The sequence below is a fragment of the Zonotrichia albicollis genome, chromosome 9 (genome assembly GCF_047830755.1).
Source record: "Zonotrichia albicollis isolate bZonAlb1 chromosome 9, bZonAlb1.hap1, whole genome shotgun sequence".
Lineage (NCBI taxonomy): Eukaryota > Metazoa > Chordata > Aves > Passeriformes > Passerellidae > Zonotrichia > Zonotrichia albicollis.
Genome location: NC_133827.1, coordinates 19,056,295 through 19,068,982, shown reverse-complemented (window position 1 = coordinate 19,068,982; position 12,688 = coordinate 19,056,295). Strand labels below are relative to the sequence as shown.

The 12,688-nt window shown below is 47.9% G+C and overlaps 1 protein-coding gene across 7 annotated transcripts in view; it reads right to left on the bottom strand.

Moving 5' to 3' along the window:
* Window positions 1–504: 504 nt before the first annotated feature.
* Window positions 505–12,688, bottom strand: part of ST6GAL1 (ST6 beta-galactoside alpha-2,6-sialyltransferase 1) — a 45,146-nt gene continuing 32,962 nt past the window's right edge. For all 7 annotated transcript variants that reach the window (XM_005490957.4, XM_014269820.3, XM_005490956.4 and 4 more), the window contains 4 exons: window positions 10,932–11,029; window positions 6,055–6,156; window positions 4,702–4,876; window positions 505–1,949 (listed from right to left, as the gene is read on the bottom strand). In XM_005490957.4, the coding sequence (XP_005491014.1) occupies window positions 1,708–1,949; window positions 4,702–4,876; window positions 6,055–6,156; window positions 10,932–11,029 (617 nt within the window). In that variant the 3' untranslated portion in view covers window positions 505–1,707. The remainder of the gene's footprint in view (window positions 1,950–4,701; window positions 4,877–6,054; window positions 6,157–10,931; window positions 11,030–12,688) is intronic.

Here is a 12,688-nt window from a genome sequence, read left to right as displayed (position 1 = left end):
GAGAATTCACAGATGAAACAGCCCAGGAAAAAAGTCAGCAGCTATGTGAATCTCAACTAAACACACAGTAAGAAGGCAAATTGCTGTGGCAGATACCTCCCTGATCCAAGGAACACAGAGGCAGGGCTGTCAAAACCCAAGAGTGGAGGTGGGAGAGGATTACTGTGGCCCTCCCAAGCAACCCCTCATGGCTTTCCCTCTGTAAGCTCCCTCCTCTCCTGGCAGTGAGAAGGAATGGTTTCCAAGCTGCCTTCCTTGCACTCCATAGTGGAATGTGGTGCTCCTGAGCAGTGCTGCAAGGACCTGGACCCACCTGTATGAAGCTTGTGAACGCTGACAGATCCAATCCATGCCAAGAGATGGCTGTGCAGAAAGGCAGCCCTCAGCTGGAGGAGCAGCAGGGCTGAATGGGCAGGGAGCAGCTGTGCCTGCACTGGCACAAGGCTGCTACAAATCCCCAGGACCATGGGACAAGACATTCAACACTCACCAGAACCAGGCTAATTACTTCACAGGATTTATTCAAAACAGGAGAAAGCTTTCTTTACAGACCTGATGAAACACATGAGTACAGAAGACAGGGAAGGTGTTCTCACCAACACCTGAGATGGCAGAGCTGCCCCTTCCACCTTGCTCCACAGGAGTCCCTGGAGCAGAAGCAGCTGCCCTTCCCAGCTCTGCCTGTGTTTGAGCATGAGAAGCAGAGCATGCTCTCCCTCCCCACCACTCCTGAAGCATGGAAGTGACAAACCTGCTCCCCACCTATGCAGAAAAGCACACAGCAGTCAAGAGATCCCCTCTGCTGGCCTGCAGAGGGCTGGAACTCATCTAGCAGCAGCTCTGTGGTGTTTGTGGTAATGGGTGCAGCAAGTAATTCAACAATTGCAAAGGTAGAGCAGCAGAGAGCTGGAAAAAGGCACCAACTTCCAGTGCATTCTCCCATGTGTGCCTTGGAGCATCTTCCCAAAACCTTTCTGATCATAAGGGTTCTTCTGTACCAAGCCCAGCACTGTACTGGAAAAGTAAATGATTACTAAAATTTATTTTAAATTATTAAAAAAAAGTAAGAAGATTTTAAAAAGTCTTGCAAGATTCACTAACTATGAATTACTTTCCTCTTCCTTTGCCAAAAATGTCACCTGAGTGGTTTCAGAAGTCTTACAATTTGGAAGGAAGTTCGCAGATTGTTTATAAAATCAAATATTTTGGATTAGGAGTGTAACTTATCATTACACAGCTTGACATTTCCATAAATCATCCCTAATCTGAAGAGCACCTGACTATGGGAACAAATATTAAACAATTTTTCATGTTTCCTAATAGCCCAGGATTTTGGCTGTCACAGCCCCTTTGAAGCAAATCAACCCATGTTCATTGTATGATCCTGACTTGTGCAATCTCTGCTTAGAAAGCCTCTCCTGTGCCTCCCCTACCCTGTCATCAGCTGAGATGAAGCCAGAGGTGTCCACGTGCTGCAAGAGCCTGGCTCCACTGGGAGTCCATTTATTGCAGTGACTCATGCAGCTCAGTGGCTGTACCACAGAGAGCCTTACAGCTCAGAGTCGGTCAACAAAGTCCTAAGAGCAAGCCTTGCTACGTGGAAGAGCTGTCAAAACACACCAGTGCTTAGACCTAACAAATCTGACAACCCTGATTTAAAAAGTGCTTCGAAAGTCAAGGAAAACTAAACCCAGTAAAACCAATCTGTCAGCACTGCACTTTGCGGAAGCCAGGCAGGGTGACTTTGCCATGAGTGTAGATGTCCTCATCCGTGCCCTGGTTCATGTGCTTCACCAGGTTCTTCTCAAACAGGAGGGGGTGGTAGGCTCCCATGGTGCAGGCGTGGTCGTGGAACTTCTGGTAGTAGTGGCAGATGTCTGTCTGCCTCTTGGAAGGGAGGAACTCGTACACATCCACCTGGTCACACAGTGTCATCATGAGCACAATGCCTGAGGGGACAGAGAGCAGCACCCAGTCACACCTGAGACAGCATGAAACACCTCACAGGGACAGGCAGCTCCAAAGGGAAGGGTTTCTGGTATTAACCCCAGTCACACCTGAGACAGCACTAAACACCCCACAGGGACAGGCAGCTCCAAAGGGAAGAGTTTCTGGTATTAACCCCAGTCTCACCTGACAGCACTAAACACCTAAACACTCCAGAGGACAGGCAGCTCCAAGGGAAAGGGTTTCTGGTATTAACCCCAGTCACACCTGAGACAGCACTAAACACCCCACAGGGACAGGCAGCTCCAAGGGGAAGGGTTTCTGTTATTAACCCCAGTCACAGCAGAGACAGTGTTCAACACTCCAGGCAGCCAACAGGGAGCAGGCAGCTCCGAGAGTGTCCTGGGTTGACTAAATGATGCTTTTATCCCCAATTCTCTGTTCTGTTTATGCTGAATAATAAGTTTTGCACCTTTAGGGCTTGTTCTAGAGAGTGAAGGGGGCAGAGAAGAAGCTCAGTTTGTTTTCAGACACTGCACTCACTCCTCCACATTCCTGCTCCTGGACTGTGCTGTCTGTGGATGGACAGACAGTGGGACAGAGCTCTCCTTTGCTTTAGTTAGTTTAGCTAGCTGAGGCAGAGAAGTTCCCTGGACTGTGGGGTTTTTTCCCTTTTCTCTGGCCCTGTCTAACCTGCTCTGGATGAACACCCAGGGCAGCACTGGCAGCTGCACCTGTGGCCACCGGGCCGGGCCTGGCCTGCGGCATTGCCAGCACTGAGGGACTGACAGAGCCTGAGTGAGCTGAGCTGCAACCCGGGGAGGGACTGCCTCAGTTTGTCATCTCTTTTGGAGCAGCAAGGGGTTTTATTGTTTAATATTGTTTAGGTTTTAGTGTTTGATAAACAGGTTTTTTCCACTTTTCTCCAAAGAGGTATTTTCTCCCAGAGCAGTTGGTGGCAGGGGCCAATTGAATCTGCTTTCCTAGAGGAGCCCCTTTGGGGGTCTCTCTAAAATTTGCTCTGAACCAGGACAAAGGGGAAGGGTTTTCATTATTAACATTCAGAGCACAGGGGCAGAGAACAAGTCTGGCCAGACAGGGCTCTTTTCTGAAGCCCTCCCTTGCCAAGTGTATGATCAACATGATTTCAGCTGATTGTTTACACTGACAGCCATGCCAAAAGGACAATTTTTAAGAGTGCTACCATTATCTGTGACCTTCATGGAAACTTGGGTGTCTGCCAAGCGTGCACTGCAATTAGCTGATCTGAACAGCCCATCTCAAACCTGCCTGGATAAGCAGAGATGAGACCTTCACATTTGTCCCAGCTGCCTCTCGTGAGTGCAGGGAAATGGAAGGGCCTGTGCTGGGAGATGCTCAGGGACTGAGCAGCCTCTGCTCCTCAGGCTCCTGGAGCAGAGCAGTGCTGCCCTCCTGTGTCCTCTCACCCCAGGACATCACACCAGGCAGCGCTGGCCACAGCCAGATCAGATGGAAGCCACAGTTAGCAGCTACTTTTCTTCTAAGTATGAGAAATAGCAAGAATATAGCAGATAAAGTGAATCAGTGTGTAACATGACAGACAATTCATGCAGTATCTGAGACAGGCCATGAGGAACTTTAAGACATTAAAAGAACCTAAAGTATATTTTGAACATGTCTTCATCCACCTTTTCAAATGAAAATTTCCATCACACTCAGGAATTCCAGGGAACACAGAGGTGGAAACTGGAATTCATCTATGCCCTTGAGCTTGGCAAGGTGCTTTGTTTTACAAAGCAAAAAGCAACAGGATTTGGCCTAAAGTTAAGCCCTGGAGGAGCTGCTGTTTGATGTGTGTGTCTTCAAGCCCATAACTCCAGTTAACAATTGTGCTGCTGAAGTCATTGACTGTGCTGTTGCACAGCTGCTCTACACATATCCAAGCAATGATGCAATGATTTAATAGGTGCTGGGCTTGGCAAAATCATGAAGCAGCTCTGTTGACACAGAGACAGAAAGTGCCTCTGCCCCAGCAGTGATGAACAGAGGTGGGAGCAGACAAAAGGAGGAAGCACAGCAGTTAGGCAGCCCATGGGAAACAAGACTTTACATCTCTGCTGTGATTTCAAATACATGGCAGCTTCCCCAGAGGTTCACTCCTTTTCATTCAGCTGCTCATGAGAGCTGCTGTCCACCAAGCAGGAAAATGTTTGCAACAGCAGAATGTAAAAAGGAGTTGCTTTGCTGAGGAGAGCATATCACTGACCTTTTCAGGGCAACTATTCAGCCTGACCTTCCACAGACCCCCAGTAAGTCTTTATGCACATACACACACATATATTTATATATAAATAATATATGGAAAAGAAACAGGCACCCCCTTAGAATTCATTTACAGTAATCAGATTTATTTGCCTGACCAGATCTGAGCCTGCAGGAGACACATCCTTCCTTTTGCACCCTGTGGGAAGTGCTCTGGCACTAGAAGCTGCAAATCCTAGAGACTGTCCCAGTGTTGCAGCCTGCTCTCCTGTTTCCACCTGGAACTGGGCCATGTTTGTGACTGCTGTTTCAGAGGGGTGCTGCAAACCACTTACTTTAATACAACTGAGCTGCTGCTCTGGAGACAGGAAGCTTAAATTCTGGCACAGGACAAACACTGTAAAAACACTCTGATAAGCACCATAAATTTGTAGTTGTCTTTGAAAGAAGGCATCTTGGAGAGTTCCTGCCTGCAAACTTAATCAGAAGTTTAGAGGGTAATTATCTTACCAAGCATTCCTGATGATGGTGGATTAGGCTGAATATGCTCCAGGGAATTCTCCTGCAGAATGTCCCAGAGTTGCCACTGCATTTTGGGGTTCAGGATATAGAAGGGCTGCTCTGGGTGTGCTCTACGATACGCCTTATAGCTTTCAAAAAAGTTGTAATCTGGTTTTCTGTACCACTGCAAGACAGAAATAGGAGGTCAGATTCTTTCTGGTCCACTCTACTGTAACCAACAAGAAACAAAGATGAGTCAACCTGCTGCTGCTGGGGAAGAAGATCCTGCTACACACCCTCACTCACTGTCCCCTTGGGTCACTGTGGTTAGCTGACTCAGTACACAGAGCAGGGAAAGCCCAAATCTCAATTTTGTAATTTCATTTTGCACTCCCCAACAGCAGACAATGTTGAGAACTCTGCTTTAAATGTTCCAGACCCAGATCCTTCTCCACATTGCAATACCAAGCAGCATATTCTGCAGGAAAGTCTTCCCAGCTCAGCCTCCTGAACCTGGCTGAGCTGATTTGCACCCTTAAATTTCCCCTTTCAGTAAAAACTAGGAATGGTTTACATTTTCCTAAAGTCATTTTGAGATTTTTTTTTCTCAATGTTAGAAATAGCTCATCCTGGTTTTACTGACTCTTAAACATGCTGTCCATAGCCCTTTATGCCTCCTGGAGCTGTGGAACAAGGCACAGAAATAAATATCAGTGAGGAAATAGGAAATGCAGGCCAAAGAAAGAATGCAAAGACCTCTCAGTTACAGCCAGAATTTAAAAAAAAGTAAAGAATGGACTATTCACTCCTACCTGTTTTCACTGTGAGCCTCCAGAGCTCATCACATATCAAACAATGCTTTTGTGTACTCAAAATCAAAAGTGAATTGCCAAGAGGATTGCACACCCACAGGTGAAAGCTGACACAGACCTTCAGAGGGTTTCCCAATCCATTCATAATGCATCAAGTATATGCCATGGCTGACTGCTGCTTGAAATATCCAAGCATCAACCACCAGCAAATCTTAGATTCACTGTCAGAGAGAGGGAATCATCCTATAATGAGACACCTGCTGCAGCCAGCAGTGACCTCCTCCCTGTGCCATCAGCCCATGGGACAGTAAAGGTGGGGACCCATCATCCTTGGCCTGAGGCCCTTCACAGGGATCAGAAGCAGGCAAGTGTTCTCTTAGGAGCACTCAACCATGGGGTACTCACAAAGTACACACAGATATATCCATAAAACAAAAAGGCAAACAAGAAAGGCCTTGGAATGAGTGATTGCACATTAGGAGGAAGTGGTTTAACAGAAGCACTTCAAAGCATGTGAATCTAATTTTATTTACAAAAAACTCTGCCTTACCTCATGAATTTCTGCATGATATGGTGCTGGATCCCAGACAATTAAGATTCCAGTGTTATATAATGGTTCCTTCAGGAACTGCTGCTCTTCAACAGTTACAAGCTTGGAAAACAACAACAGATACAATGATATGCAGTATACTATCAGAATTAGCTGGCAGCCAAGCAATAAAACACCTGAAAATGGCCAGAGCCACTCCACTGCTGGTTAGTGAGCATGATCCCCTGTGTGCAGCAAGGACACTGCCCCAGCAATGCCCTTCCAACTCCCAAGCCAGTCCTGCCAGGCAGCCAAGGACTTGGTGGAGAGTCCCAAGAGAAGGTGCCATGATAATTCCCAAGGTTTCCCATCCATCCATCCATCCATCCATCCATCCATCCATCCATCCATCCATCCATCCATCTCCAGGAACACACCAAGGACAGGAGCTGCACAGTGACCCAGCCTGTGTGAGGATCCCAGCACAACACCAGCTGCTGCCAGTCCAGGCAGAGCCTAATGCAAATACACTGCTGGATCTATCAAGAGCCTTCATTTTACCCAAAAAAGGCCTGCAGGTGGGTGGTTTCTCCTCAGCACCAGGAATCCTGGCAGCCTGCTGAGACCATCAGTGCAAGAGATGAGAGACTACAGCATCCCCAGCCAATCCTGCCTCATGCCAAGCCCCTCATTGCCTCAGTAGAGCAGGGAGGGGATGGCTCAGGCAGGGGAGGCTGGAATCTGAGAGCAGCAATGAGAAGGAAAGCTTCAAACAGAGTTCTCTTTATACATAGAGAGAGATAACCACCACTGCTTGGGACACCCAAGGGTAACCCAGGTCTGCAGCAGAAAGAAAACAATTTTAATCAAACAATTCATTTCCTGTCCTCCCCACCCACCCACAGCCATAAACTGTACAGGCACAGCTTGTAAACACTGAAATCATAAATCATACAAATCTGTATGATTTATGAGCTTCCATTTGTCCTGATTTTCTCCACAGATCTAATTACGAGCTAGCCAATTAGTCCTTGAGCATCCTGGCTGCCTGCATGGCTGTCCCCAAAACCAGAGTACAAGGATGCTGCAGCCTGCCCAGATGGGAATTATTCCAAAAGTGTCCTCACATCTGTTCTTAACTCTATAGGATTAGGCCTTGGCCTTGACCTTGCACTGCCTGGTTTCATTTCCTTACAGTAGCTAAACTATCTAGGTCACTGACAGCTGGAGAGTGCAGTGCTGCAGGTGTGGACACCAGGGGCAAAAGGGGCCCAGCAGCTGGCACCAGCCATCCCCTCAGCTGGCACAGGTGGCATGGAGCCCTGCACAGGGGCAGGGATCTGGAGAGGAGCACGTGCACTTTATTTCCATCTCATTGTTTCCACAGCCATGCGTGTTGGCAGAGGCACACAAACCCTGAGAGAGCTGTGACAGGCACAAAAGCAAAGGGACAAGAAGCCAGGGGGGGAGCACCTCCACAGCCACTGCTGCCTGTGTGCTCCCACTCACTGGAGCTGGCTCTGGGCACTGCCTGCTAGCCATCAGTCACTGAACCTGTGTGCTGAGGGAATCTGGCTCCCCATTTACCCTCAGGGTCCATTTGTTGTTTAAGAGCAACAAATTCATTTAAATTACTACATGACTGACTTGTCTTGCCCAGATTTTTGATCCTAATTAGTCAAGTGATCTATTGGTCTTCTGGTTTCTTCTTTAGCCAGTTCACTGTGTAAGAGTACCTTGATAATACAGTCCCTATGCTCTTAGTACATTTATTGGCCACATCACAATGATTTCCTTCCTTCCTGCTACCAGCAGTCAATGTCCTGCAATCCAAACATGCTCTCCTTTCCCACCACAGCCTTCCTCTATTCCACTGCTGTGCTATCTCCTTTCTCTTCCTCCCTGCAGACTGTGAGTGCCAATAACAGCAAAGGCAGCCAAAGCAGAGAGTGCTCTCTGTGACAGCAAGAAGCCAGCCCAGGAGAACTGGAAACAAGGGCTGGGAAGAACAAGGTGCTGTGGCCCTTGGTCAGCTCTGCAGAAAGGAGCTGTGTCCTCCAGCTTGACATTGGCACCCCCTCACATGCACTTCTGCCCTTGTTTTTGCAAGATGTGACTGCTTCCCAGGGCAAATCAATGCCTGGTGTCAGACTGCAGGAAAACATGCCACTCAAAAAGCAGCAGTACTGATGAACCAGTCAAGGCCTGAGAAAATAAATGAGGCAACATTAAATAAATTCTTTATTTAGAACAACTATGAAGCTTGTGGGCTTACAAGCATATTCTCAGATCTGGAGCTCCCAAATTTCTTGCCTTCTTGTCAGTACCAATCCATTAATCTTTGTCTATGCACACAGATGTACAAGATACTCCACTCTACTCTTAAAAACTTCTGCCCCCATGTATGTCCTAGAGACCGGCCAGAAAATTATCTTAAAATAATTATTAAGAAACTCAGGGCCACTGGCCATGTGTGCCAAAGGGATATTACTCAATACTGACCAGCTTTGACAGATCAGATTTAGGAGATCCCATTTCCTCCACTTTGGCAGCAGACTGAGGTTGATCAGCAGTAGGAGCCAAAATAAAAGCAGCCAAGCCCCAAACCCATTCCTTTTCCCAGTTATAACACAAGAAAAGCCAGCCCAGAACAAGAACAAATGACAGCTTGTCCAGTACCTGATGTCTGTAAGAGCTCTGGGCAAGGCAAGATAAGGCACAGCTCCTGCAGAAAGCTAAAAGGATAATGTGATCAGGCCATCCCACTACCAAGAAGGTTTAAATGATGTCACCAAGACTGAAAACAGCACTGAACCATTCAAAGTGCAAATAAAAACATGTAAGAAAACCAGGCTTCCAATCCAATGGTCTCTGAAGTTAACAAACTGCAGTCAGAGCTGCTCAGTTTAGAAAACCCAGATGAGAGACTCCTGCACTACACACATGGAAAACATCTTTTCCCTGGTCAGCAGCCAGATCAATGCTGCCTTCTGAGTCAACTTCAGCCTCTACAAACTGCAGCAATATTGTTCTGTCTGCAAGTGAAGTTTCCTGAGGGTTCTCCATTCAGAGGGAACATCACCCATGACTGCAGGCTGATCTCATGGAGAACAGAAGCACTGGAATGACGTGGCTGTAACTCCACTTGGTCCCAAGTAGGAGAATCCACATGGAGAGCCCTATCACAGCTGTACAAGCACACAGTCACCCTCCTCCCCGAACAGATAACACTGACAGCACACAGGTCATGGACTTATTTTCATATCACTGTAAGCTTGGCCATGAGCACATCCTCCAGAGAAAGTTTGCTTAAGTGATAACACCTATCTGACATCAGAAAAATACACAGAGACAGGAAAGATTAAAAAAAAAAGAAAAATGTCAAACAGGGCACAGAAGTCAGCAACCAGATCTGTCTGCTCAAAGCAGACTGGTTCAGAAAGGACAAACTGTCACCCTTCTGACTGGGGGATTAATGCAGGGGAATGAGATGCAGCAAGCAACAGCAAAGAGCACAGCAGCAAGTGAAGAGTGGCCCAAGAGCTGAAAGAGGTAGAAAAACCAGTCACACAAGAAGCAAGAATATCTTTTAAAAGACACATAAAATGAAGGAGGCACGCTGGTTACACATTAGCTCTGTCTTGCCTTTGAAGAGGATGGTCAACCTCCTGCTGCTGTTTTGAGAAACTTCAAACCTTGTTACACAGCAGCATCCATGCTCTCCTCACACAGAGGCAGGTGAGAAAAACTGCAAGCTTACAAATCTTAGCTTTGGGGTAAGGAAAAGAAACTGCCTTTTTGGTTCAGGCTTAGAAAACCTACACTTCAGCCACTCATCTATCCCTCAATCAGTTCCTCAGCCTTCATGTGCCTACAACCTCCTCCTCCTCCTCCTGTGGGGTGAGGAGATGCTCGTACCCAGTGCTGCACCAGGCCTTTTAACCAAATGTCTCCTGGCCCGTTCAGTCCCCCTCCATTCTCTCACCAGCACATCCTACTGTGATTTCCTCTTTTGTCTTGCATGTCTACACTTGAAGATTCCTCCTCCCAGAAAGGACAACCATGAAGGGTAACAGGTCTGTGGAGGGGAGGTGCAAGCACTCTGAGATGTGCCTACAAGAGCAAGGGTCTCACTCTGTTGCTGGACAAGTGGCAGACTGACTCTACTAATGCACTGTGGCACAGGGTGCTAACCCTGGAGTCTGGCCAAAGGCAACCACCAAAGGGACACCTTGGTGCCTACATGGAGCTCTCAGAGACAGGGAAGATTTAACTCTGTGATCAAGGCCTTGCATTAAAGACACTTTTTGCCATGCTCTGCAATGAGGCCCTGGACCCACCAGAGCCCATCTCTCTCCTGGCTGTGCACAGGCTACAGATTTACAGGTGGGTCTTTTCTCAAGAGTCTTCAGCCATGTGGCAGCCCTGGTTAATGTGTTACCTACAGAGTCTGCAGCCTTGCTGGCAGTAAAAAAACACTGTTCTTTTATTCAAACCACATAAACATTCTTTATACCCATCTGTGGGCAGGTACAACTCATCCCCTGGCACACCTCTCCTTGCTGACCTGCACTGGCTGAGCTGCTGCTGCCTCTCACTCCAAAGACACAGCAGCAGCATGGAGCTGGCCTTCTTGTGCCTACACAGAGCCTTTGAGCAAAGACAAACACAGATTACCTTGGGCCTGCTGTAAATCACAAGCAGGCCACTGCAAGTTTGCAAGTGCATGCCAGTGCCAGTGCAGTCACCTCAGATTTAGCAAGTGTCCCCATCCCAAGGAGAACAGCCATGTGCTAGGGACTGGAGAAATGAGATGGACAGCCCTCCCAGCTCCCAGAGAGTGCAGCCACACAGCTGTGCCATGCTTGGCCTGCTTGGTGCCCCCTGCTCAGACCTACCTGGGAATTGACAAGACGAATGGTTGTCTTCTGGCCCACGTCATCCTGGAAGCCCCTGACAGGAGCCCCGTTGAAGCGCAGGACGGCGTCGTGGCTGTCTGCAAGCCAACCAGAGGGGAAAGCTGTGAGCCAGCAGCTGGATTTGAGTGACACCACAAACAAGTGACATTATTCACCTGCACTTCTAATGCAGTCTGCTAAATCCCTGGCTTTCAACCCAACATCTAGAAGTAGCAAGTCAGATTGTTTGGAGGAAGATGTGGCTCAAAGTTTACGACCAATACACTTTTAAAAATCTACTCTTTAAAGCTACAACCAGCTGCCAGGTTGAGAGCACAGCCCCAGCATTTCCTCTCCCTCTTCCTCCTTCCAAACACTTTACCATGAGATAGACCAACACACAATTAATTTCCCACATGGCTGACTGCAAACCAAGAAACTAGGAAGTAGTAGCAAGCCAGCATCCTCCCTTCCAGCCTGGAGGCTGACCAGCTCCAGAAACATGCACACCAACCACAGTGCAAAGCCAAGCTGTCCTCAGCCTGCCAGCCTGCCTCCCACAGACACAGCTTCTTACATGCCTTGGGGTTCACTGCATTTTCCTCTGCTGGCATCATCTCTTAAGATAGCACAGCACTCCTCCAGCCCCCTCCTCTGCCTTGGCACAGCCAGCCAGGTCACTGTAACACCCTGGAGTCAGGCTGCTGCTGTGGCACCAAGGGAGGCTGTGCTCCTCCCTGCCTTGTGGCTGCATTTGGGTAGGAAACACTCCCTGTGATCAGAGGGGCTGAGCTAGGGAAGCAGGGTGATCTTTCCTGCACTCACACTGAGCCCACATGACTGCAACACACAGCACCTGCAGCAGGGTCTGTGGGAACTGCCAAGCTCCAGGGCACAAGGACCCGCCTGGTCCAGAGCTGGGTCTTTTTGAGATCATTTTCTTGAAAATGGGAGTGTTCTAACAGGCAGTGCTGGAGGATCAGTAATCCATGGCAGCAAAGACTGATTTCTCAATTTTATTCTCCTGGACAAGTGGGACTTCTTAAGAGCCCTTCCAAAGCACCATCCAAAAACCAAGGAAGGTGATGTTTCTGGAAAAAAGTATCTCCATGCTGAGCAGTGGCTCTGCAGTTTCCACTACAGACCCTAAGCTCCACATCCTGCCTTGCACTAACACAATCCAGGGTTCTGATTTCCCCATCTGTAACTTCAGCAAGACACCAAGCATTCCTATGCCCCAGGTTTGTACATTAAAAGGGTGTTTAGTGGCTGCTCAGGCAGAGTGCTGGCTCTCTGTCCCCAGGTGCTTGTGCCAGCCTTGGTATCTCTCACATCAGATTTTTCAGTGGCAATTTATAACCCTCAGTAATACCAAGAGCCCACTAAAAGGTGGCTGTTTACAACCCTGTGCTGCTCTGCCTCCCTTGCTTTACCCAATTGCTCATTTGCTATCTTAACATAGTTAGATAGAACAAATATTTCATAGAGTAATAACTCAGCAATCCATTGTGCTCATTTACACAAATACTTCATTTTACGCTTTGTTTAGTACCTTTTAGACAACTTACTCCAACACCACCACAACATTTCCTACATGGAAAAAGTGGGGAAAACTGTACAGAAATACACTGAATGCTCCTGAATTCTTAACAGTCCCCCTGCCTAGCTCAAGGCTGCAAGTGCTCCAACTCTGCAGAAGCACTGCTTGAACAGAAGGGTGAAAGTTTGTGACCCAGGCACAAGAAGCACAGGGCAGG